At 46.0% G+C, this 22,659-nt stretch overlaps 1 protein-coding gene and 1 long non-coding RNA gene across 8 annotated transcripts in view; one reads left to right on the plus strand and one right to left on the minus strand.

Moving 5' to 3' along the window:
* Nucleotides 1–2,976: 2,976 nt before the first annotated feature.
* Nucleotides 2,977–22,659, minus strand: part of ASIC4 (acid sensing ion channel subunit family member 4) — a 222,074-nt gene continuing 202,391 nt past the window's right edge. For 3 of the 7 annotated variants that reach the window (XM_080977009.1, XM_080977011.1, XM_080977010.1), the window contains exons 8-11: nucleotides 22,347–22,426; nucleotides 21,579–21,683; nucleotides 5,940–6,033; nucleotides 2,977–3,456 (exon numbers count right to left, since the gene is read on the minus strand). In XM_080977009.1, coding sequence (XP_080833135.1) covers nucleotides 3,347–3,456; nucleotides 5,940–6,033; nucleotides 21,579–21,683; nucleotides 22,347–22,426 — 389 coding nt within the window. In that variant the 3' untranslated portion in view covers nucleotides 2,977–3,346. Of the gene's footprint in view, nucleotides 3,457–5,939; nucleotides 6,034–8,481; nucleotides 10,567–16,556; nucleotides 16,713–21,578; nucleotides 21,684–22,346; nucleotides 22,427–22,659 lie in introns of those variants that run through there. The other 4 variants (XM_080977012.1, XM_080977015.1, XM_080977013.1 and 1 more) reach the window with 2 other exon arrangements.
* LOC308460546 lies at nucleotides 3,449–20,530 on the plus strand. Its single transcript, XR_013978576.1, has 3 exons — nucleotides 3,449–4,156; nucleotides 7,627–7,790; nucleotides 19,502–20,530. It is a non-coding gene; the product is annotated as an uncharacterized lncRNA (long non-coding RNA).

Genomic DNA, 22,659 nt, shown 5'->3' on the forward strand with positions numbered 1-22,659 from the left:
GTGTTTGGTTATGATTTTTCTGTTCTAGGCTATATGCATGCCTGGTTTGTATGATGGAGAGAGATTGTGGAATCGATAGAAGTTAATTTATGTATTGGAACTTATGATTCCCTGGAGATGAAAAGAAAGCAGCGATGTGTATTTCAAGGAATGTAATACAAGTAGTTAGGTAGCTGTGTCCACACTAGGGTGCTAATGTGCATGTGTGTTTTCCTCCACACAGGAGTGCTTTCAATTGTATGCCTCCAAAACCTGTCTGTTTCCCATTCATGCTAGTGGGTGATGCTTGAAGGGATACAGTAGCACTGTGTGTTGTTCTTCCATTCGCGCAATGAGTGCACCCTACACACCATAAGTTCCAGGAGCCAGAGATCTTTTGTGGGCATGCGCCTTGGTATGTTTACCTGTGTGCATGCATCTTAAAACAAACATTAAAAAAAAATACTAGCTATCAATGAGATTTGCATAAAAGAGCTGCAAAAAATAATACATCAGCAACTCTGACATCTGTTGTAGGTGTGGAGGCAAAGATTGTTTACTTGTGCATGCACACCTTTTTTTAGAAACAGTATTTTTGAAATACAGATTTTCTGATATGCCAATTTGCACAAAAGAGCAGCCTTCCTTTCTTCTTTGGAAGCCAAGCATTCCTTCCCTTTTCCTTTCCTGCTTCCTGTACTTACAAGGGCAAATTTTGTTTTTATTTTTAACTTTTTTTTTTTTTTTTTTGCAAAAGTACTTCTGCTCTGTGAACATGCCTTCAGCACCAACTGGTGTGAAAAGTGCACCCTTTCTTTTTTGTTGATAGAAAAAAATGGAAGTAGGGGTGTGGGAGCAGCACCCATCAAATTGTCCCCATACATGTAATGGACAGGATATGGTGTTCAAAAAAGTGTAAAAAGCCAGCCACTTAAAACGGCATAACATTTTCTCCAACCATGAATGATGAGTGTTGGCATATAAGTCGTGTAAAGAAATGATGCAGAGACCCCTTAACAGAGTGATCCTTTTCACCCTGAGAGCAAACTGTTTCTGAACTTCTGATGTAATAGCATCCGATTCTTACTTACATTTTGTGAGTGTTTTCTGTGATGGCCCATGTTTGTGAACACCTAAGCAGTCAGTGTTCTGTTTTGCTTAAAAGAATGGTCCATATTTTTAGAAATGTAAATCTTTCTTGATGGTGAGGGGCAGGGCAGGCCACATGTTTACAACTCAAAAGAAAACGTGGTCTGGGGTGGGTGGGACAGCCCATAATACAGTATGATTGTATCTTATGCAGGGTTCAATTCCAAGGGTTCTGTGTATATGCAAAAATGCATAATACCCAAACCCTTAGAACTGAACCCCTGTGCGAGCTCCAGCAGACCCAGGATGCTCTCACAAGGTCTTTTGGGGCTGCCCAAGTTCCTGTGAGATCTTGTGGGAGCCTTGCTCAGGAAACAAAAGTAGAGAGTTTAAATTTTGCTCCAGGAAAATGTAGTGCAGTGAGCTTTTTAAGCTCACTGTGTTGCTTCTCAAGGAAGGCCCTCTCCATGCACCAACTCCGCTTATAACTTGTGGGAATTCAACTGCCTATAGTTGATATCACATAAGTTAAATGCATGTAATATGCAATTGTGCTGCACCAGGAGAAAAATGGCAAGTGAAATATAAATCAATGCTATTCTTTTTGCTCCTGGACCACATGGCCAGTCAGTTCACTGTATATTCATACTAGTTCCACACACATAAGAACAGCCTTTTTATTATTGTGATTACAAATTGGGTACAAAAAAATGCAGTGTGTGTTTTTACAGGATACAAATCAGTAATCAGAGCCATAGGAAAGATACCAGAAAATGTCAAAATGGTATGTTACACTCTGGAGGCTGATGGATGCAACGCAGGAAAGAGAAAAAATCAAGAGCACTGTTATTGAAGGTAAGAAATAAAATGCTATCAAGGGATGGAGAAGATGACTAGAATGTCTTTCTGTAGAGATTCACACAATACGTGCGACAGACATGATTTTCACATTAGTTTATAAAGCAGGGCGGGGGGGACCCCAGTTGCCATGTCTCCTAAAACCTGTCACTCTTGCTTTGCCCCTCAGAAAGATTACTTTGTTGAGCGGGCTTCCCAGCTAAAGCAATTCTCCATGGTGGTTTGTGTCATGAGTTTTATGGAGCACGCTATAGATGTGTTGCAGTGCAGGCCTGTTTCCTGACTGGCTGCAACCAATAGCAACACGGTGGAGTCTTTATTCAGCCGTCTTGGCTGGAGTTGATGGCAACTGATGAGTACCAGGTTTGCAAAGGCCATGGACAGGCTACAATAAGGGCTCCAGGGCCACCTCATAGATTCATAATCTATACTGGATTGGTTTGTAAAATGTGCCTAATGATTTCCTCTATTACAAATTCACTACTCCACCAGAAATGACATAATTGATTAGTGTTGCGGAGGCTTCCTACGTATGGTTTTTATGCCTTCAGTATTTAGATCAGGTATGGGGAATCTCAGGTTGAAGGCATAAATGATGCTCTCTAGCCCTCTCACAATACAGCCCCTTAGGACTCTTTGCCCAGCCCTGTTCACACTGGTGTCCTTGAATATTTGGGAATGGGTCTTTCTTGCCTGGATGGAGGGGTGTGTGTGTTGTGGAAACCTTTGGCTGGAATGTAGCCCACTGTAGAAAGAGTCATGTCCACTGCCCAACTCATTTTTGCTTGTGGCCCTGTCCACTACTGGCACCAGAGGGTTCCATGAGGAAATACAACACTCAATGTGAAAACCATTCCCCACCCTCTATTTACAAAGTACATTCAAAGCACACCCCACCCCCAAAACTTCTGGGTACTGTAGTTTATCCCTCACATAGTTACAATTCCCAGCAACCCTTAAGAAACTACAGTGCCCAGAATTCTTTGAGGGAAATAATGTGCTGCAAAGGTATAATATGTTGTCATTTAAATTAAAGCAAAGAACTTGAGAGGCAGGAATTGCTTAATTTATTGCTCTACTTTCATAAAACCAGACAGAACAATGCAGAGCATAACACACATAACTGACAAGATGAGATTGAAGGGGCCTGCAAAGTCAGATTCTCAACCACAGTCGCTAGAAGTTGTCCCATAGAAATGCCAGTGATGTGCTATGTAAGAGCAGCTGAGAGTCCACAGTCTGATATTTATACTGGTTTGGTCCAGAGGATTTCAACTGAGGGAGGTCCATGCATTTCAAATGATATAGGTTATTCTGAATTTCCAAAACAAGTCATGGCCTAAGGGGTGTATTTATATTCCCTTCTTTGATCCGTTTGCGCTTCTGAGCTAGATTTAAAATTGACTTCTTCAAATTCTGTTCATTTAATCATAAGCATTATTTTTTTCTTTCCAGAAGATGATTGCTTGCTAATGAACATCCGTTCCTCACCCCTTCTAATCCAGCCCGTGTCCTTCCTGCTAATCCTTTCTGAAATATATAAGGACACTTTGATGTGTGTTGACAAACAACTGAAGATTTAAAAAAGGCTAGAGAATTAGGAACTTGCAGTCAACAAAATACAGTTTAATGGTTAGAGATTGAGAGAGAAAGAGAGAGATTAGTTTGCTAGAGTGAGGGCAAGGCAAGCAAGAATGAAAACTGAATTAAAACTATGATCTTCCTTTCATATGCCTGATGCTGGGTCATAGAATCAGAATTGTAGAGTTTGAAGGGCCCCAAGGGTCATCTAGACCAACCCCCTGCAATGTAGCAATCTCAGCTAGATCATAAATGACAGATGTTCATCCAACCTCTGCTTAAAATCATCCAAGGAAAGAGAGTCCACCCTGATGTTTAGCTGGGTCCTCCTACACATTTGTTTAAATTAAAACTTTACTATGATTTATTTAAATTGCTTGACTTGTTTAAATTAGAACATTATAAAATCACAATCATTCAATGCAAATTAATCAGTTTATATAATTTGGGCTCTGTATCACAAAACTGATTTGCAAAGGGTGAACTGGGACTTTTGCCTGGTACCCCAAATACTTCTAACCGAGAAAATGTTGTCCTTGCTAATAGGGTTGCCCACAGAGTCGTCTGGGCAGGAATTCAGTAAACCTGCAAGGTGCTGCACTTCTCCTGATTCAGCCATCACTCAGAAGCAGAGGCAGTGTTTCAGCAGGTGGGGCAATTGTGGGTTTGAGGGGGAGGTCAAAGAGATGGCCTTACCTGTGGGAGCCCCAACCTGTGGAATTTTCTCCCCACTAAGGTTTGTGTGGCCCCTCCCTTCTATAGGGTTCTTCATATGCTGAAGGCATGTCTCTTCACTGGCCTTTTGATACCTGAGATTTATAGACTTTAGGATCCACCCAGTTCTTCTGACTGTAGTAACTTGTTTTAACCATTTCTAATATTATTATTTTTGTATAATGTTGTAACTTGCCCTCGGAACTTGTAGTGAAGGGTGCCTAAGAAACCCAGTACATACCGTATTTTTTGCTCTATTGGACGCACCGGACCATAGGAGGGGGATAACAGGAAAAAAATTTTTTTTTCTTGTTCTCCCCCTCTAAAACAAGGTGCATTCTGTGCGTTCAAGGTGCGTTCACCCGAAGCCTCCGGAGCCCAGCGGGAGTTCCTGCTGGGCTCTGGAGGCTTTGGGTTCCTTTCGACCTGCTCTTTGGGGCTGGTGGGGGGGGAGCGCTGCTTTCCCCCACTGCCAGCCCCAAAGACCAGGTCGGGGAACAGCGGGAAGGCGGCGCTCCGCCTCCCCGGTGTCCCCCGAGCTTGTGGGGCTGGCGGTGGGGAAAAGCGCTGCTTTCCCCACCGTCAGGCTCCAAACCAGGTCGGTATGCAGGCTGCTATCCGCAAGCCTTGGGAGCCTGGCGGGATCTCCCTCCCGGCTCCCAAGGCTTGTGGATATCTGCCCGAAGCCTGGGGCGCGCTGCGCAGCGCTCCCCGGGCTTTGGGCTGCAGACTGCTATCTGCAAGCCTTCGGAGCGCGGCGGGCACTCCCGCCGCGCTCCGAAGGCTTGCAGATAGCTTCCTGAAGCCTGCATTCACTCCATAGGACGCACACACATTTCCCCTTCATTTTTGGAGGGGAAAAAGTGCGTCCTATAGAGCGAAAAATACGGTAATCGTAGTATGCCCAGACTAGAAGCCTTTGAGTCAAGCTGGGCAAACTGGAGGGCTTCATCTCAAAGGAGAGCACAGTGGACATAATCAAAACCTGGTGGAATGGAGAGATGGAAGAGTGGAACAGGACACTCATCTCTGGATACAGGCTACATAGGAAGGATCAGCAGCCATATACCAGAGGTGGTCTTGCTCTGTATATTAAAGTTCAGCAAAGCAGAAATCCCCAAAGAAGCAGACTCTTCCACAGAATTTCTGTGGGTGGAGATACTGGACCCCAAGAGTAATTTAGTACTTGGAACGTAATGTTGTCTCCCTGACCAAAATGCCCAGGTGATCTTTATATGGAGAATGGAATCAAGTAAGCTTCCAAAGGAAGAAGTGGCATAGCGATGTGTAATTTCAGTTACCCTCACGTAGACTTGTGTACACGTGGGATCTGGTCATGACAATGAGGTCTAGATACTCTGATTGACTGTGACCTAGAACAATTGGTTATGGAACTGACCAGAGGAGCAACAACTCTGGACTTAATCTTAAGTGCACTTGGGAGTGCACTTACACTTGTTTTGTGTTAGGGTTGTTGACCCAACTGGAAACAGTGATCACAGTGCTAGCAAATGCCTTATGCCTTTTCAGCTCTGAATGTTTTTGTATATCACTTGGATAATTTGTTATAGTGAGCAACTAATAAGATTGATGTGATTAATTAACTGGAGCCCTACTCTCTTTTGCAAATCAGATTCTAGGACAAAAGGAAGCAAGTCAACCCATCATTTTTTTGCTACCTGGGAGCATAAACACATTGAGCCAGATTTTGTACTCACCTGTTGTTACTATAGCTTGGTGACGTGTTCTAGCTTTCAAAAGCCTTGTTACTTGGTTTATGCTTCTTCCAGGTATAAAAAAGGTGGGCAATCCCTGGAGGTGAATGAGGGGTACAGATTACTAATGGGCGCGAGCAGTGTTATTTTTCTAGAAAAAGAGGTGCTGAAACTCACCATGAATACCTCCCTTGTTCTCTTATAATAGCAATGGCACTCACCTGAGAGGTGCCGGAACTGAGTTCTGGCTGAAAAAAAGTCCTAGGTGCTAGCAGCAGCATTTATATAGGCAGAGATTTTTTAGCATATTGTTGTCAACTTTGTTTATTTTTGTTGATAAGACTTCCCATATATTCCACCCAACTTTTTATCTAGCAGTGGGAGTACATGCTGAGTTAGGGTGGATTTGTTTAAAATGGGTTATCAGAACGTAGGCTGGGAAGATAAATGCCTTGGCTGAAGTGGCCCAGCTCAATTATCAGCCGAGAAAAGGGAGGCTTTTGTTTAACTTGCATGTTTAACATTTTGTTGTGTCTATTTGCCTCTAGCTCGAAAGAAATATTGCCTATTAAGAAAGAGCAGCGTTTTCCCAGTTTTTCTTCCTGACCATCTCTCTGTCCTTCCTGACAGCTCACTTTATGCTGAGCCTAGAAACTAATGGTACAACAGGGGAGTCACATGCTCCAGAATACTGGTTAAGAAACCTAAAGAGCTAAACTGGCAGCTATTGCTGGCTGCTCTGTATGCAGTCAAGCTTGTACCAATGGTTCTGTATCCAGGACCACTTAGGAGGGCTTGGGTGGTGCAGACTGGCATTTGGCTTCATTGTGTGAATATGTGAGTTCTCAGAGTACTTGCACTGTGCACATATTCACCCAAATTGTTCACCACAGGCAAATCTGAAATCTCCTATCACGCTGCCTTTAATATTTACAAAGAGTAGTGTCAATTCATCCCTTTTACTTGTTCCTTTTTCTTTCTTTCTTTTTGGGTGTGGGGTTGCAGATCCTTGTTTGGCCTAGTGGACAAGGAGGCTGACTGAGTTGATCTTGAACTTGGTTACCAGTTCCCTGTTTGCACTGAGAGTTCAAAACAAAGCTCAGTCAGAACTATTATTAAGGGACCTAAAGTTTATATGCCCCTGAACCCCCAAACAAGCTTTGGTCTGTTCCATATTATATGTACACACCATGACTGGGTGACCGTCTTCTTCAAGATGGGCAATAATTGTCCTCCAGTCAAAGCCATAGTTTTGGGACAATGGCCAGTCATATGTGGTGAGCCCAGACAACAATTACAAAGGAGCAGCTGGGAGGGTGCACCCCACAGTTAGATTTGGACCACCCCAAATGATGGGCCCAATTGTGTTCTTTGCAATATGGTGTTGAATCATCTTTCCCTTAGGACCAGGCTGCTGCCAATAATGGCCAAAATATGTAGAAAAGAATAAGGAATGAGAGTGTCCACCCCCACAGCAAGCTTTATGCTATTAAGCTTTACGCCATCTGAAATCACGCACCCCACACACATTCAAGACAGTATCCTCTGTAAGATGCCTATCTGTCCCAGCTCTTCAGTGGGGTTGCTCCCCCCCCAACTGTTTAGCAGTACTTTAATATAACATGAATGAAATGAAACCATAAACATAGCAAATCAATAAGCTTTGACTCTTGGATGTTAAACTTTGTAGGAGGAAGGCGAAACAATTACTTCACATCTCCAGTGTAAATAGCCATTCTGGATAAATGAATTGTTGTTCATCAAAGCAAACTTTCCTGGGCCAATTAATATAACCAGCCGCCATACAAATTTATCATCTTTTTCCAGACTTGAAGCCTCTCGTGAGTATGTGAGGTAAACCTTGTTGATTCATGATAGTTAATTTGTTTTTGTTTTATATTAGGCAGTTGATGAAGACCTTGGTGTCAAACGCATTTTATGTTCGTAAAATTAGAGAAATTGCAGAGTTGGAAGGGACCCAAAGGGCCATATAGTCCAATCCCCTGCAATGCCAGAATCGCAGCTAAGATATACTTGTACAGGATTTAGCCTATTATGGATTTATTATTGGGAAGCTTGCATATATGGGAGAAAGAATTTAACATACCTTTCCCCAGCTCCGTTCATCCCACTCAATTGGGGTTCTTCCATGGCTGCTTTGTCCAACTCCCTGTGCTACAACCAACCGACCAGTAAGAAATCCAGTTATGGGATCTCCTTCCCACCATTTCTTCTAGTTTGGTCTGCTGGCTACATGAGTGTAAGGATTGCCTGTCTCCAGCAGCCAGGGATGGTGTTGTTTTGCTTGCCTGCAGATGAGCATTCAGCCTGAGTTGTTTGTGATTAGACAATATTGGCTATTTAATGAGCATTCATTTGGACATCTTGGCAGGAGGACATTGCCTCAATGCAAGTGTTATCTCACATGGTCCAGTGCCTTTCCCCCATCCCTTTCCTGATAGGAGCAGAGCTGGAAAGAAACCAAGAAAGGATGGAGCTCTAGATAATAGTGGGGTAGAATCACTGATGACACAAGAAACAAGGCTGGAGTTCTACTTGTGCCTCTTTATTGGGAGAAACTTGTACATTTGTAAAACGGCGACTTGCGCTCAGTAAAGTCATGGGATTAACAGACCCCCTCCTGGGAAGATCCCTGGCTGGGTCCCAGTCGAGAGTCTCCTGCAGCCTGCACCCTTGGAGTCACACACATATGCAGCAGGCAGGCAGATTTGATCTGCAATATCCCACTCCCTCTGCAGCAGTCAAATGCCTTGACTGCTCTTGGCTCTTGAAGGTGGTGTATGCAAGAGTTTGGTGTTGTCACTGAAGGGGGGGGGCATTTGCAGCATATTCCTGTGCCACCTTTCTTCCTGAAAATGCACCCCCAGGAGTACAGGCACATTTCCCTAAGTGTGGGGCATGACACCATGAGGTGTCTCGACGGTGCATGCTGGAGCCCCCTTTGGTTTGCTACATGGAGGGCTGAGGACCACAGCTGGGTTCTGGGGTATTCCTTTGTCCCATCAAGACAGCACAAGGTAGGTTGGTTGGCTTTTTCCTGTTGTACCTTTACTCAGGGCTCTGCTGCAAAGAGAAAGTTGACATTTCCCCCTGCTGCCCTTGAGGAGTCATCGCACACACCCACACTCCCCACACGCGGATGCACTGGGCAAGTCTGCTACTAAGTGCTTCAGCCTAGGGATCTGAGTCCTGGGGCGCTGCCTGGGCTCCTTATCCTCCCTTGACATTGTATGGGACCCATAAGGCTCTTTCTCCTGAGGGTGGGGTGTTTTTGTGTGGCTTGGACCCTGAATACTGCTGGAGGAGGGTGGAACATGTGGGGAAGGGGGGCGTCTGTACATCTGGGAAGGGGCTGCCCCAAGGGAACTCGGGCTTTGTTGGTGCCAGCAGCCTCCTGCAGCATCGGCCTCTGCACTTGAGCTGGGAGGGAACCTGAGATTGGACGTCGATGTCGTGGTGTCCTGCCTTACCAGCAATTTTTAGTGATGCCGGCAGGGGCCAGCTGCAGCAACAAAAGACTGAGTGTAGCCGGCTAAAAACCACAGACCCAAAACAGTTATGTACAAATATACAGTTCTGAGGGAAGAAGGGATGGGTGATGGCTGGCCAGCCATGAGGGTGAGGGGCCTGTACCCATATGGTAAAGGGGCACAATGTGGGCAGGATGGCAGGTCTTTAAACCTCCTTGTGGGCACAGTCTCAATGTGGGGGGCAGCAGCAAGTGAGCAGTGGGGTACATCTTGGCACTCACTGCCCAACAGCAGCAGCAGCAGCCAGTGGGATACAGGACCTCTTTCCTGCCCTGAGACACCCCTGTGTGCATGTAAAATAGTGGTACATGGAAATGTATGTTTGTAAGGAGGCTGAGGGAAGAGGTGTAAGTAGGAACAGTAATGATAAGACAGGACAAAGTGAGAGGTGTTGGAGGGAACATGGCTCCCGCTACTCAGAGTCTGTGGCAGAGGCTGCCACGTGGGGCTGTGTGAGCAGCTGGTTGTGTGGTGCTACTGTGTTATAGACTCGGCCCTGGGAGAGAGAGTTGCCTCTACCTTTGGTGACGCCCTCTTTGCTCCCTTGCGTGCTCCATGTCCCCCTTCCTCCCACTTTGTGAAATTCCAGGCAGGTTGCCTGCCTCAGTCAAGCCTTGCTTCCTATCAGTGGAGCAGTTTAGAGTCCATTCCACCTCCCTGTTCTTGGCAGCTGATCCTCGGTCTTTCTCTGTGCTTCAGTATGGGGAAGGTTTGTTGGGGGAGGGGGTGCTGAGCCCTGGAGGGCAGGGGCAGGACCAGCTGGACTGGGGAAGGGGGTTAGTTACAGGAGGGAGGGGGCTATAAAAGCACCACGGTGCTTTTTGGAAGCCTTTGGAGGTGGGAGGAAGGCCTGGCCTGGCCACTTGGAAAAGGCTTCTTGGCGCAGGCCGGAGCCTGCTGTGCCCCAAGCTGCTCCAGAGGCACTGCTGCTGTTTGGGGGGAGCAGCGCACGAGCTGGCTTAGCAAGCAAAGTCTTCGAAGACCCCTTGGCCCGAGTAGTGGTGGCGGTGGTGGTGGTTGGGCAGAAGTCCTGTGGGGTAGCTGCCCTCGTTGTGGCGGCCCAGGCTCTCACAGGAGCTCTGAGAAAGAAAGAGAGAAAAGAAACACGGTCAGCACAGCAGCTGGTACCTCTGGGTGGGTGGGTGGTACGGAGCTCTATGAGCATTCTGCTGAAGTTTCCTAGAGGGAGACCTCCTCCAGGAAGGCTGCATGTGACAAGAAGTGATGGAGAGACATCTCTGCTTTCTTGCAAAGTGATATAACATCAGCATGCTATCTAGGCCTTGCCCTGCCCCTTCCATCTCCACAGTGTGATGACCACGGGCAGTGCTACCATCAGTCCAACTAGGCAGCTGTCCAGCGCACAGGCCTCAGAGGAGTGCAGGACTGACCTTTGAGGGGCAGCTTTATTCAGATTATTTTTTGTTATAGCTTAAAAATTTCTGATAATATTTTGGAGAACTGTATTTCTGCAGGACATCTGTTCTTGAAATTTTAAGTTAGCTATGGGGTGTGTGTGTGTGTGTGTGTGTGTGTGTGTGTGTGTGTGTGTTGTGTGTGAGTAATTAGCCTTGCCTAGGGCTCCAATAGCCTGGCCCTGGCCCTGGTGATGAGATTACACTGTCTGCTGCATCCAGAAATGAGAAAGAGGCAGGATGAAGAAACATGGACTAGCAGGAACTCTTTTCCTCTGTGGTGGTAGCAAAAGGCTGGAGCTGTTAAGATTATGGCACAGAATAGCAATATTCTTCCACTCCTAAATTTTGCTCTCTGAGATGGGCCTTCGGAATGCTCTATCACAGGCTTTGCCTGTTCAGCTCTTCCTCAAACAGCTCCATCACCTTCTGACAACCTCACTCTCTCCAGGCATCCCATGTACCAAGCCAGGTTTAGGCAGTCCCTACCTTCTTGACAGTCACCTGCCTTTTTTGTCTAGTCCCCCATTTCCACTGCTGGAGAGCAATATAACTCCTTCCCAGTGCAAGTTCTTGAGCCTGCTTTACTTTTGACCCCCTGCCTGTAGCCCTGTTAAATCTCCCACACCCTTAAAGGTAGGATGTGGGGGGGGGGGATCTCACCCCATGGAATAGGAATCTACACTTGGAGGGATGCCACACTCAACCATGTCAGATGAAATCAAGACTCTAAATATAATTACAGCTGTGGGTATAAAGCTGTTAGAAACATGCAGTGCCCTGTGTGATTTAGCGAATGAGATGAAATGATAGCTCCCGAGGGTAAAGCTGTACCATGGTATACTTCACACCATCAAATTCAGAGAGGCTCTGTGAGCTCAGGAATCATGCTTTAGGGTGGATATTATTCAAAGAGAAAATTATGAGAGAGATTAGAATGTCCAATCTCATTCTTAAATGGACCAGAGAGATGGTTCTTAGCTGCTGCATGTATAAATAAGGTGAAGGGGAACAATTCATGTTGATTAAGTAGTAATTCCAATGTTAATAAAATGTGGGATTCCCGGGCAGGAAACTTATTTCAGGTCTTTAACATCGGAGGTCTCTAGGTGCATTAGCAATTTTAATGCGGAGAGCTGAGGCTGCACACAGATGATATTTCTTCATGGAGCTGCTATGTGGGAATATCATTGTCTAAACTACATATTCTGTTTTCATTCCATATACACTCCCCTGGTCTAATCCATTTCACTGCAATATTCCCTTGGTAAGGGACCAGGGCGGACACGGCTGCAATTATGAAACAAGAAAAAGGTTCCCACTCTCTCCAGTGAGGTTCTACACCCCATGGATAATGTTTTTGCTGCGCTAGAAAGCTGCCATTGCTGGATCAGGATTAATTATAGGTTAAGGTGGAAGTTGCATCCATGGGTCTTCAGAAAGCATAGCCTGTGCACAGCATGAAATGCCTTTCACAAACAGGAAAAACAGTTAGCATGTCAAAAACACACAAAAGCTTGCACTTCAAATACTGTACAGCATCTCCAAGAAACATTAGGCAAGCAAACAAGCAAACATGCACTTCATGGAATGTGGATAAAGATAGAATGGCTTGAATGAGGGGTGTGTGTTTAAATCGTGTTCAACTCAATTTTCCTCAGAATAGATCTATCTTAGTCATGCTTGTTAATTTCATGGGTCTTCGCTGAGTAAAACTTAGCTGAATACCACCCTCCATGTGCTCATTAGCTTACCAGCACAGGGGTGACCTAACTGTGCCACTGCTGGGTTCATGTTATGCCTGGCTAAACCAGAAGTTCCTGGAGAAAAGGCAGCCTCCCTTTGACTACATGATAATATTACTGGACTTGCCACCATCCTTCCTGAAGACAAGGCCTCCAGGCGCTTGAGCAGGAAAGGATGAACTGTCACTACAGTACTTGCTCAGAAAAAAATGATTCTGTCCACAAGGTGGTGCTGTGACAACACAGCTGATCTCCTACGCTGGAGCTTATTTTACACTAGCTGTTTGCCACAGATAAGTATTGATTGGAGGCATCTGTTGCGTGCATCTAACCTGGAGGGACCACGAACAACATCCATCTCTCCTGCTTCTGTTTAGATATATCCTATGCTGAAGCAGAGTGGCATGTCCTAAAGGTGTCTGTTGCTCCACTGCTTCTGTGGCTGAAAATGTGTTTGGCATCAGACCCCCCTCCCATTGTTTTTTTTAGAGGTGGGGGGAGATTCTAATCCATCCCCTACAATAGAAATCAACACTTTCTCATAAGGTTTCCACTATGAGAAGTTGGAAAAACAGTGTGGTGTTCTCCACAAGTCCTTTCAGATTCTTCTCAATCCCCTCTTATGTCAGAGGACAGGGCTTATATCTGCTCTCCTGGTTTCTGCTCTTGGACCAAAGAGCCCCAGCTCATCCTACGAGTGAGTGCCTATCCCTCCTGCAAACCAGCTGGCATGAGGAATCTTCCTTCTTTGGTATTTTTCCTGCTACTCTTCCACCACTGTAATCTTCCTCTATCCTGTAAGCACTCCTCTCCTTCTTGGTGTTCTCTGCTGTTTATAAGACCCCTTCTACCCATCCCACCTGCTGCCCTTCCACAGCCCACCTGGGTTTAAGTCCAAACAACAGGTATGGGCAGGAAGAGCAACTTTTTTGTAGTCTCTCCCAACTTCACAGCTGCTCCCCCCCCCCCCCAAAAAAAAAATCAGATGCAACTGCAATTCTTACTATGCGGCTGGTTTAGGTTACAAGAAGCTGCCTTGCACTAGGTGGGAACACAGGACCATCAACTAGCTCAGGGCTGCCCGCTCTCAATGGAAGTGGCTGTCCAGGGTGTCGGGCAAAGGACTCTCCCAGCAGAGTTGCCTGAGATTTTAAGCAAGAAAGTACTAAACGTAGGGTGGTCCATGTGAATATCTGTTGCTGGACTTGCAACTGAGGGGAGAGTGCTGCTGAACGCAGGTGCTGCTTGTGGGCTTTCCCTGAACATCTGGCTGACCAATGCGAGAACAGGATGCTGGGATAGATGGGCCTTTGGTCTGACCTGGTAGGCTCTCCGTATGTCCTTATGGTATGTACTTCGCACTGTATCTAGGGCACATCCTCTTGACTTGTGCTATTGTGCATCTCTGTGATAAAAACCGAAGTAATATGCAACTGCATGGTTATTACATGTGAGGTTAAAATAAAAACATAAAAAGGAGAAAGTGAAGGAACCGAGAAATCACAGCTCAGTCGGCCCAGAATAGCTCATCTCTGTGCCGACAAACGATGCTGTTAAGGAGCCAATGTCCAAATTCAACCCTGAGCCACATGGAGTGTGCCAGTGTGCAGTGGACAGTACTGAGTCTACTGCAGTAAAGATATATATCCCATGCCAGGAGTAACCCTGGGATGTTTGGCTGCAATCCTGAGACATCGACAGCAACAGCCTCATTGATTTTAATGGCTCAGGATTGCAGCTTTCATGTCCTGAAAGCTAAGATGAGAACAAAGGACTTCCTTCAGCGGGTTGGGTCCAGAGTTAAGCCTGTAAATCCACAAGCACTCAAGTGGAATACAAAATGCTGCTTTCATCTTGGCTAGTGTGCTAGGAGTGAGCACAGCTTTGCTGGGGTGATGCCCAGAGGTCCTGCTGCAGCCACATGGGCCTCTTTTGCCTTCAGTGCCCTACTGGCCAACTCATCAGAGGTGGCATTGGAACGGCCACAATACGAAGATCAGTCTGGGTAGTTCTCTGTCTGCACCTTTATTTACAGCTCTTTGCTGCAGCCAGGTTGAATTTCAAGGAGCCCTAGCTTCTATTGACTTAAATGTTGGCAGCAGCAGGAAATTAAAGTAAACTCAGCTGCTAATTAGTTATTCCTTGTCCAAAGGCTCCAGAGCCAGCCAAAAATCGGCATGTTTGATGGGCTTTCCCTGGCTCTGCCTCCTGTGTTTTATCTTTATATAACATCAGGGCTCCTGGGATATTGAATGCACCAGCGGAACGGCTCCCGCTCATGCCGTAATACAGGCATGCGGTATATGTCACTCGCTCACCATCATGCTCACATGAGATTAGAGGCAGGCAATGCAGCTCTCCCTATCTCTCATGCTCACTCACACATGCACACAAACAATTCAGCGCCAGCTCCAGGATTTGGGGAGCATGCGAGCCTAGATGTTATGGGCCATGCCAACCTAGAATTCAAGTCATGCTGCCTCTGATCTTCTTGAATCCTCCAAGTAACATGAGAATGGCACTACTGTTGAGGCAGCAAGTCGCTTGCTGGCCTTGGGGCCACAGGAAATGCCCAACTGCACCATTACAGCTTGCCCTGATTACACTATATTGCTGTATACGCATGGCCATGCAGACCTGCCTGAATGTTAAGATCATCCTCTGTGACCTTTCTCTGGGTGGTTCCTGCCTTTAGAGGTTGGTTAGGTAGGAGGCAACTGTGAAAGGGACCATTTCAGCAGGAACACCCATTTGTGTGGGGGGGGGGGAGTTCGCAGGGCTCCAAATCTTGTATCGTTCTAGCACCACAGGAAAGCCACCAGGGAATAATGCTTAAAGGAGAGAGAGAGGGAACCTGTGGCCTTTAAGCTGTTCCAGCTTTCCAAAGGTCAAGCAGCGGAAACAGGGAACGTAGGCTGGAAAACACAGAGTGGGAGGGCTGTTGTCCGCAAAAAAGACTCAGCCCTGACCTGAAATTATCTGTATCCAGGCTGGGTCAGAAGGAACCAACAGACTACATGACAAATGGCACCCAGAATAGAAGTGCTGGCCCAGTTTTCCTCCACTCTGCATCTTTGAGTGGTTTACCACAAGTGCTGTTGTGTTCAAGTCCTGTGCACAAGCTCCCCCTAGGCATCTGGCTGGCCACTGTGAGAACAAGATGCTGGACCAAGTGGGTCTTGAGCCTGATCCAGCAGACTCTTCTTAGGTAGAGGCACCAGCTCATCATTCAGAAAGCCACCTGTTTGTATTCCAATGCTGACACATGATCTCATGCAGACTGCATGGATTCATCCTACAGGCGGCTGCCTTTCTTTGGTAGCTACCAATTATTCCTTGCTTCTCCACGCCTGGCACCAGCAGCTCTCAGTACGCTTCGTTCATGTTATTGCTGCCTTCTTGTGTAGCCTGTGCCTCCACCTTCCCAGTCCTCCATGTGTCTCTAAACTTTCTCCTCTCCAGGTTCTGTGTCCTTGAATCTGTTCCTGAATCTCAGCCTCCGAGCCATCCATTCATGTCTAAACAAAGGGTGACCTGGATCCTCCATCTGTTTCCAACGTCCTCGATGACATGCTACTTTGCAGTGGATTGATGGTGGGGCAGTGCTTCCAAGTTGGTACAAAGAACTGCGCATCTGTGTTGGTCTCAGGGTCCCACTAATGATACAGCAGATACAATTTAGTTCCACATTGATCTTCCTTGCATGGGCTGGGCAGTACCAGGCAGGGAATCAACAGTCAGCAGAGCCAGAGCTGCTACATTTGTGCATCTGTGTACCATTTCACATTTGCCAGCTTCTGAAGCCCAACCACACTATGCTGTTGGTTTTCCTCCCTGGTTTTGGGATTTGTGCCCTGAGCAAGGAAGAACAGCCTAGCGTGTTTTCCAAGTAGACCAGTTACCCTGGAGTAATGTATTAAGGGGTTTTATTTCCGGCAGCTATAATCATATTGCAGGGGAGAAAGTCACAAGCTGGAAATTGCAGCACACCTTTTCCTACTCAACGGATCTGAAGCATTCCTTTTCTTGACTAACGGTGCAGAGGTTATCAGGACAAAGATACTTCTGTGGAGGCAGGAAAAAGAAATTATATAAAAAAAAAATCCTTGGTGCCTAAATCCGCAAATGGTTCCTCATTCTCCATCTCTGCCATCTATTTCTCTTCCCATTCATCTCGGTGAAAAAATGTCGATATGTAGTAATGAGGCCATTAACCAAACAATCTGGTAGGTCTTAGATATTTTCTCTCTCCTTTCAGTAGGTGTCTGCTGTGGTTCACAGGAGCAGGAGCCTCTGCATAGTCTAGAAAAATGGTACTGGTCTTCTTTACACCTCTGTGAAAACTAAAGTGCTGCACTTGACCAAGGCTAGCTAGGCCTGAGCCCTCTTCAATTTTTGGTAGCATTTCCTTTGCACACTTGGGGACAGGTATGTTAAGACTGGTTTCTCTTTAATGATTAACAGGCCGAGGAAGGCACAAGACCATTATTATACCATTGACTACTATATGAGGAAGTCTTGAGACGCCCACTTTTCATTTAAAAAGAAAAACAGGATTCTGTATTCACTGTTGATGTCTATGTTGTTCAACATCTACATGAAACCACTGGGCAGGGTTATCCGGAGGTTCAGAGTAAATTGTCAGCACTATGCTGATGACACTCAGCTCTATTTCTCCTTTACCTCTGCAGGTGAGGCAGTGGAAGTGCTGGATCAGTGTCTTGCCTTGGTAATGGACTGGATGGGAGCCAACAAACTGAAACTCAATCCAGATAAGACTGAAGCACTGTTAGTGGGCGGTTCCCTATACCAGATGGGTGGGAGGTCGCCTGCTCTTGATGGGGTTACACTTCCTCTGAAGGAGAAGTTTTGTAGCTTGGGGTATTCCTGGATCCTTTGCTATTCCTCAAGACCCAGGTGGCTTCAATGGCCCGGAGTGCCTTCCACCAGCTTTGGTTGGTGGCCCAGCTATGCCCCTAACTGGACAGGGATAGCCTAACTACTATGTCTATGCTCTGGTAATCTCAAGGTTAGATTATTGCAATGCGTTGTACTGCCTCTGAAGACAGGCAACTTCAGCTAGTGCAGAATTCAGCGGCCAGGTTGGTTACTGTAGCAGGATGGTTTGATCATATCACACCGATCCTGGTCTGACCGCACTGGCTACCAATTAGTTTCCAGGCCCAATTCAAAGTGCTGGTTTTGACCTATAAAGCCTTAAACGACTCAAGACCGCAATACCTTGCTGCCTCTTTCCATATGAACCTACCCAGATGCTGAAATCATATTCTGAGGCCCTTCGTCATGTACTGCCTCCTCAAGAGGTCTGGAGGGTGGTAACACAAGAATTAGCCTTTTCTGCAGTGGCTCCCCAGGGAGGCTTACCTGGCACCTTCATTATACCCCTTTAGGCACCCGGCAAAAACATTCCTTTTTAACCAGGCCTTTGGTTGATTTAATTGACATCCTTATTGTTATTTGTGCAATAAAATAACAGAGGCAAACAATGATTTTGCCTTCAAATTCATACGTGTAACCTTTTAGAAAAGTGAAAAATGCAAAGCCCATTTCCTAGACCTCTTCACTCAGATCTATGGTACCAGGATCTTTACATAAATCTGCACAGAGCTGCACTCACAGCTACTCAGAAATTGCTTCAGCACAGGGATCTGGAGGGGGTAATTCAATCAGTTCTATTTTCAGCCATCTCATTCTGGGCACCATCTTGTCCTTCCAAATGGCAGCCTGTTGAGTGTGCACTGCAGCTGATCTAGGTGTAAAAGCCTGTTTCTGTGGGTGGAAGTCACTGGGTCAGGTTCCTTGATTTGGAGGAGTTCTTAAAATATACATAGCCTGGATCCTTCTTTGATGCAATTTTAGCTTGCATTTACTTCTTATGTATTCCCAGTCAACTCTTTCTGCAGCTGAATGGCCTTATCAGCTTCTTCCTGCTCGGGGTCTGAGATTTATCAGCATCTTGTTAGATACACATTTTCTAAGCAATTCTTTCCATAGGTGAGCAAACAGCCGGCAGATATCAGGGCCTCTCTTTCTTCACGGGTGCAGTGTTGGTTTTTGAATGTTTACACTACTTAACTCCCTGATTTAAAGCTAAATAGAGTCATTGTGGTACAGTGCCCGGTCACATCTTTTGTTTTTCAAATAGTTACTATTATAGATTAGATTTCTTTGTTCTGTTATATCCTGCCATCTTTCCTCTCCCTACCAATTTGCTTCATTAACTGTTAGCAAAGTAGGTCAATTCTTTTGCAGAAACTATTCCTGAAAAAAAACCCAAACACCAGTGTGCATCTTTGATTTTTTTTGTCTCTTTATCAAGTACTCTTTACACTCTCTTTAGGATTATTATTTATTTGCAAGGAGGCAAGATTTGCTATCTAAAGGCTAGCTTTGTAAATTCCCGGGCCAGCAAGACATTCCGTCTCTGGAATGCAACTCTCATAATCCTTGACAGTTGGCCATGCTAGCTGGAGCTGAGGAGAGCTGGGAGTCCAACAATATCTGGAAGGCTGGAGATTCCCCTCCACTGCTGTAAGAGGTGGTGGGAAAGGCATTGGTTTCCATCTCTCTAAGTGGAGGAACCATCTCACACTCCTCAACTGCCTAGAGGGACAGATTTGGCTCATGGCTTCCAGTTGCTGACACCTTCTATAAACACCGCAAACGAACTTCTGGAAATCATTCCTGATTGGAGACTGGTTTCTTTAGAAGCACAGGCCTAACATCTCCTTTAGCTCTCAGAACCTTTGGAAAGTACACTTGTCAATTTCACTAGGCAATAACTCATATTCTTCGTAAGTAACCAGCTTTCCATATTCTGGTCCCTGTTGTAGGTTTCCCATGTCAGGTGGGATGCAGCAAGAGGAAAGCAGAGAGGAGCTGTCACTTGTCTGGCCACACTGAATCTGCTGCACTTGAGAGACGCAGAGTGAACAGATGCTCAAGCTGAGCTAGGAGGTGCTTTCATCCACTGACTGCTCTCTGGGTTTATACACTGTAAAACACTTATTGCCCAGGATGGTTTTGTAGTAAATTCCCCATTTTAACTACGACAAGTTCACAGATGTAACCAAAGCCTTCTCTGTGGGCATCACACAAGCAGTCTTGCCTCTTTTATGCACAAACAAACAGAAACATATGTATGTGCATATGTATACATTAATGCACACATGTATGTACTGGTATATAGGCGCTGTCTACCCAGATCACAATGGGCTCACACAAATATATAAAAATATACTCATAGGAGCATGTCCACACACTGCTTGCAGCAGCACAGTCATGTGTTGCACATGAGAACTCAGCATGTTGGTCTGTCAACATGACAGCTAAATGAAGCTTTAGCAGGATGAAACTTCAACACTAGATAGCCATCAAATCTATTTCCTGCCTATGAGCTTCCAGGGATATCTAGCTTGATACAGTTGGTGCGAAAAAGGTGCTGGACCAGATGGACCTTGGTCTGATTCTGCAGGGCTCTTCTCATGGTCCAGAGCACAAAAAAGACAAAACTGTAAGACTTCAAGCAACGTTTGTTGCTTACTATACAACGTCACACCCAGTGTTGAGGCACTTTAATATATGACAATGGCGATACACACTGAAGCTTGGTAAGATGGAAGCTTTGTGGGTGTGCAGTTCCCAAGTTTCAGAAATGGGCAGTTTCAGAAATTGCCTTTTCTTGATAGAGTTGCACTCTCCCTGAAGATACAGGTACATAGCATGGGAGTACTCTTGGATACATCACTGTCACTGGGTGCTTGGTGACTAAGAATGCCTTTTCCAGCTTGGGCTTGTATGCCTCCTGGACAGGAATACATGGGCCACGCTGTTGCATGCCTGGGGGACCTCTAGACTGGACTGCTGCACCTTGAGGGTGGTTCAGAAATTGCAGCAAGTGAAGAATGCTGCGGTCCAGTTTTTGGCCAGAGCAGCTCCGCATCAGCATTTTGGTGTGGAAAGCCAGCACATTACTGAACAAAGTTCAAGGTATTACTGTCAGTGTATAAAGCCCTAACCTGAAGTTACCTGAAGGACCACCTTGTGCTTTATAAACTGGCCAGAAAACTGTGACCATCTGGAGAAGCCCTACTTACTGTCTCATAGTTATTTCATATTTGTTTAATTTCTATACAAACCAAAGCTTTTAGCATGGTGGTACCAGTAAACTGCAACACTGTTCCTGTTGAAATCAAACAGGCACTGACAATTCTGGAAACATTTTGTTTTGCCAAGCATTTCTAAGAGAATTAATTTGATTTGGTGCTGGCCATTTGTTTTAGAATCACAGATCTGGAAGGGACGATGAGGGTCATCTAGTCCAACCACTTGCAATGAGGGAACCTTTTGCCCAACATGGTGCTCAAACCCACAACCCTGAGATTAAGGGTCTCATGCTCTACCAACTGAGCCATCCCTGAGTTTTATATGTTATGGTTTTATGATTTTATAGCTTTCTAATTCTTTTTTTTTGTACACTGCCTTGATGTATTCTATCAGTTAGCAGTTTGTAAATCATCTCATAAATAAATACACAGAATTTGCACAGCAGCTGACACATTAACGTGCATCTCTTCCAGCCAACGCTGTTAAGAAATACAGACACACATCACATGCAGCCCACATGGCCCAAAGCATGCAGTGGTCCACAAACAAAATGAGGCTCTCGTGCTTAAATGACACAAACTCTCCAACATCATTTTTCATATTGGTGGCCATTGTGTGGATCTACCCAATACAAATATGCAAAGAATATTGTTCTCTCTTGCCCTCCCCATCCCTCTCTAGCTGACAAGGTTCAAAGCTGGGAAAGGCAAAGAATTGCACCTCGCTTCCTTCCAGCGATCCACCCACTCCCTGTTTTATGGCAGCTGCAGTAAATAGTCTGGGTGGCAAGGGAAACAAGTGTACCTGCTCCTTGATCTCCTCCAGTCCCAGGGTGGCAATGCTGCCTGAAGGCTTCTTCAGAGGGGGCTTGGGGCGTCGTAGGCCATGGGCCACCTTGTCACGGATCACCTGGGGCACAGCAAAAGACAGAGAGTGGCAGCTCCATGTGTGTTTAAACTCCTATATCACTTTGCGGTAGGGAACGTGTCATATACACACAGCAACTCCTGCCAACTTGAATTTTGCTCTATTCCCACTTCGCCCTATGATGTCATCAAGCTAGATTTCTTCCTGGAAAATAACTTCAGAGGCCCTAAGTCCTGCAAGCAGGTAGTCATGAACAGCCAGGCATCCTACATGGACCATAGCAAGCACCTATCATGCAGACTGTGGCTGGAGTTCACCGAAGCTGTCCAGATGCAGGAGATGTTACCAGCTCATTCTGTAGTACTGGATGCAGGGAAGACTTGTGGCTCCCTAGCTGTTGTTTGACTCCCAACTCCAAGTATCCCTTGTTCCTCATCCTTGCTCTACAAGTGGTCCAGGTGCTGGTTATTACCACCTTGGGGGGATAGCATAGCCTGTGCTGACGGCAGGTAAACTCATTGAATTTAGGACAACATGGGGAGTTTGCCAGCTCTGTGTAAGGTGTCAGCAGTTAACGGTACAGCACTATCTTAGTGGGGGTGCCAGAGCTATAGGTTCCCCCTCGATGCAAGCTCTAAGCTCAGCCCAGTACAAAGTCACAGCTAATGCAACACAAGACTCTTTCTCCCCTAGGTGGGCCCTCACCTCATAGATGTAGTCCAAGATTTCCAGGACAGTGAGGACGCTGGCTCCGATGAACAGGCCCATTTGGCCTCCAATGTCCCCTGGCAGAAAAGGAGGCAGTTAGGGCAAGGGAGACGATGGTGAAAAGCAAGTCATCTGCTGGACTCTGAGCACTGGGAAGGCCTCTGCAGGGAGGAGGGTGACCGGGCCTCAGGCAGGATCCATGCTGCTTTTATTGAGTATCAGGGAATGGGAGAGGGAGAAATGGTGACTGAATGTGGTGGCCTGGGGAAAGGCAAGAGAGTGAGCAGCAGGAGCATTGGTATGACTTTGC

The sequence above is a fragment of the Podarcis pityusensis genome, assembly GCF_964106645.2.
Source record: "Podarcis pityusensis genome assembly, chromosome: 1".
In the NCBI taxonomy this organism is placed as follows: Eukaryota; Metazoa; Chordata; class Lepidosauria; order Squamata; family Lacertidae; genus Podarcis; species Podarcis pityusensis.